A 3,967-nucleotide genomic window follows, 5' to 3' on the forward strand; every position below is an offset into this window, starting at 1 on the left:
CTAAAATGATGTTTTAAATCAATGTAATCCAAATTTTCATTCTAAACGACAGGTAAAGGTTAATTTTGAACTTGTCTGTAAAAAAAATTGAACTACGAACATCGTTTTACAATAAAGTACTCTAAACTACGCTGTACATACACTCCACATAATTGATGTTATCGCAATATTCAATTATTTGTAAATTAATATTCAAATTATATTCAAAATAGCACCCTGTTTTGCAAATTATTGACTTTGTAAGAAAAATACAAAATAACTTGAATGAGCAGAGAGCATTGAAATACTTTTTTCTAGAATATATCCTGTTGTTTTTATCATTTTAAAACGTTTGTGTTGCGGTTACGGCAATAATATTTATTCTATAAATCTCTATTATCATGTTTGGTAGTACAATGTAAATTAAAAATAATAATTGCGCAATGTTTTGATAGGAACATTAGCTATAGTGGTTATCACGCCCAATGGTATGCGTGCCCTAGTTTAGATGTAGTTGTGAACCTTAGAGGAAAACAATATGCACTCTGTCTCGAAAAACACCCAGAATCCGGGTGTAAATTTTGCAAATTGGGTAATATTTCCATATGCATTTTGATGAGTCTGGAAAGCGTGTGCAAGTTTCTTTGAGGAAAACAAAAACAAACTGTGTATGACGAGCGTATGCTAGTCTACGTGTGTTCAAATGTCACTAAGCTCTATGGATTATGTATATCCATTTAGGAGTCAAACTGAGAGAAATTGACTGAAATTTTTGGTTTTAGATTTATTATAAATGTTATATTACCAAAGTTCCAAAAGCATAAGTTGTCACTCCTAGCTACTCTAAAACTGATTAAATTTTTTGAAACTTTTGCAATATTCGCAGTAATCATTCTTAAGGAAGTGATGTTGAAAAAATGTAAGTTATTGTTCGACTTACCGAATATTTTAGCAAAAAACATGGAAAAAGTGGTATTTTTCTTAAATTTACTTAAGTTTCAAAGATGTCCGCTTATAAATTTTCCAAATGTACTCTACTACATCCGAACAACACAACGAAGAACTTAAGCAATCGTCTAGCCCATTAAAAAATAGTTTTGAATGTTGTATATTTCTTTTTTGTTAGATGTACGAATATGAAATTGGGTCAATTTCAGACACAAACTCAATACTTTTCCATTATTCCAAAGATTTAAGAAAATGAATACGGTTTGTCATTACCAAACAATAGATGACACCTGCGACTTTTGTTATTGATAAAGTATATCGAAGTCCATGCAGCATTTAAAAGTTTTATACCATCTTGATATGAAAACAGGGCTCCATACAAAAATGAAATTGAGTCACTGTATAAAATAGCCATTAATGCAAAATCTTTAGTAATTCGGTGACTATTTTCATTTCTGAGTGTATATGTAGTGGGGGAGTCGCCCTAAATGGTTCTGTTTCACATTGTTCCTACGAAGTGCACCAGTGAGAAACGTCAAAATAAAGTGCATCGGTGCATCAGGGGCATTTGTTTTGCAACGGTTTTTGGTGTTTAAAGAGCTTGATTTGCCTTAAGTTTAGATTTTTCAGTCAATTCTTGTGCTATTTTTTTATCCAAGTAATGCCTCGCCGAGTTCGTCCACCGACACGTTACCCAGCAGGAGGAAAACTTCAAACATTGACGACGAAAGGAAGCAAGGCGAAAGCAGTTCCTGAACCGCCAGCATCTAAATCTAAATCAAAACCATCACAAGCATCTGGCGCAAAATCGAAGGCACCAAGCTCACCAAAACAACAGAAAGCTGCAGGACCAAAACGGTCGGAACCATCGACGAGCTTACCCAAGCAACGGGAAGTTCCAAGTCCAGTGGAACCACACCCGAGAAGATCCCGCTCCGAGTCGCGCTTGTCCAGCAACAGCGGCGACGAAGATTTCCAACCCTCGATTCGCGTTCGAAATGCTTCCGAGTCGCGTTTATACAGAAGTCGCCAACAGATCGCTCTACAGGACATTTACCGGCTGCAATCGACCACCCAGTTGCTAATTCCAAAGTTGTCATTTTCCCGAGTCATCCGCGAAGTGCTGATGGAGTACATGTACCGGGACTTTCGTATCACGACCGAATGCCTCAATGCCCTCCAGGAAGCGTCCGAAATGTACCTGGTGCAGGTGTTTGAGGATTCGTACCGCTGCTGTCTACACCGGAACCGGGTAACGCTGGATGTGCCGGACATGAAGCTGGCCCTGTACCTGCGGGAGAAATGGCGCCCTTAGGACAGATGACTGGGTCTGCCTGGAAGACAATTATACTATATTTTTTGCGCTTTTACACCCACTAGCTTTAAGGAAAATTGTGTGAACCTAATTCTATAACAAGAAGCTAACCAACTGATTGTGTGAACATTTTTGACTGCCAATAAATGATTGACCTTTTTTTTGGATTTGTGACACGGGTCAGTTCCATACCACGAGTCGATGTGCTGTTTGGGAAAGAAGTCCAAATTCAAGGCTATGACAGGAAGAAATTCGATTTCAAATCAACGCCAGGAAATTTGAATCCACGCGAATAGAATGAATTCTGAACCATAGTTTTTTTTTGTAATTTTCATTCCAAGAGTAAAGACACAGACAAACAGACGTTACAGCTAGGACAATTATCAATTTCAAACATAGTCACGTGAACATTTACGCCCAATGCTGAAAATACTTCATTTGGCCAACCGCGAACTAGGTGTCGGTAGTGAGCCAACGTCAAACTCGAACAAAAGTGATGCGAGCGCCACGAGTGGCCCGTCGACCAACTATTCTTAGCAGTAATTTAGATTTGTTCGTATTAACACAGTGAGTATCAGTGTTTTTACATATTTTTTTTCAAAGTAGTGTTTTCCTTATTTTTATTTATTTATTTATTTATACTTCATTCATGTAACGCAAGATTTACAATCTTTTTAAATGTTACAATTTGTAGATATTGAGTAGGATGTGCTATTTCTTATTCATGTAATAGTTCTATTGATTTTACTATTAATTAATTGCTGTGTGCTTGTTTAGTGCGCTCAATTCAACTCCAAGAGTAGGTCCCGTTTAAAGCTCGAAAAATTAACGGATAATTTTAGATTCAATGGTAGGTAATTCCAATTAATTATACCTCTTACAAACAGCGTGTGACTATAATAACTGGTATGATGTAAAGGAACAAGAAGACTTCTTGTTCTGGTGTTTCTACATGGATTCAACTTTGATGATAGATAACCAGGATTACCAGATGTGAGTATTTTGTAAATATGACAGCACGATCTATATTTGAGAAACTGATCAAAAATACAGCTAATTAAAGATGTTTGAAGATGGGTGACACTACCAAATCTTGGTATGTTAAAAACAAATCGAATGCAGGAATTGAGTGCAACACGAAGCTTATTTAAGCTGTTTGCGGTAGCATTCAAATAAATGAAGTCATTATAGATAAAATGTGGATAAATAAGGGATTTGAACAATTTGATTTTCATTTGATAGCTGAGATGATTAGTAATAAGTGAGAGCTGTTTTAGAATACCGTATATTTTACCAACTTGTGAATTTATTTGAGGTTCCCAATCTAATTTAGAATTAAAAATGACTCCTAAATTGTTCACTTGGTCTGCGAATTGAATTTGCTCATTATTCATGATAAGTTCAGGCATAGAAAAGTGGGATCGTTGATGCCGATTAATAAATACTGCTTTAGTTTTAGTTGTGTTAATAGGCAGTAGATTCTCTTGAGACCACTGAAACACCTGTTGTAGATCGTAGTTGATTAACCTAGACATTTCCATGGTACTTGTTCTAGAATCAGCACAGAAATAAATTCGTACGTCGTCGGCGAACATGTGTACTGAGCAGAATTTTAATTTTAGTTTTTTTTAGATTCCTGGAAAGTTTAATAACACAAATTATGAACGACATTTTCTTGTCTTTTCTGAAGAAAAAATTCGGTGTATGATTTGACAGATAACTTTG

The 3,967-nt window shown here is 36.0% G+C and overlaps 1 protein-coding gene across 1 annotated transcript; it reads left to right on the forward strand.

Annotated features, from left to right (window-relative positions):
• Nucleotides 1-1,588: 1,588 nt before the first annotated feature.
• On the forward strand, nt 1,589-2,242 carry LOC5571770 (histone H3-like centromeric protein A). Its single transcript, XM_001659852.2, has one exon. It carries the CDS (start codon nt 1,589-1,591, stop codon nt 2,240-2,242), a length of 654 nt encoding a protein of 217 aa, XP_001659902.2.
• Nucleotides 2,243-3,967: the final 1,725 nt, after the last annotated feature.

This window comes from Aedes aegypti, chromosome 2 (genome assembly GCF_002204515.2).
Source record: "Aedes aegypti strain LVP_AGWG chromosome 2, AaegL5.0 Primary Assembly, whole genome shotgun sequence".
Classification (NCBI taxonomy): Eukaryota; Metazoa; Arthropoda; class Insecta; order Diptera; family Culicidae; genus Aedes; species Aedes aegypti.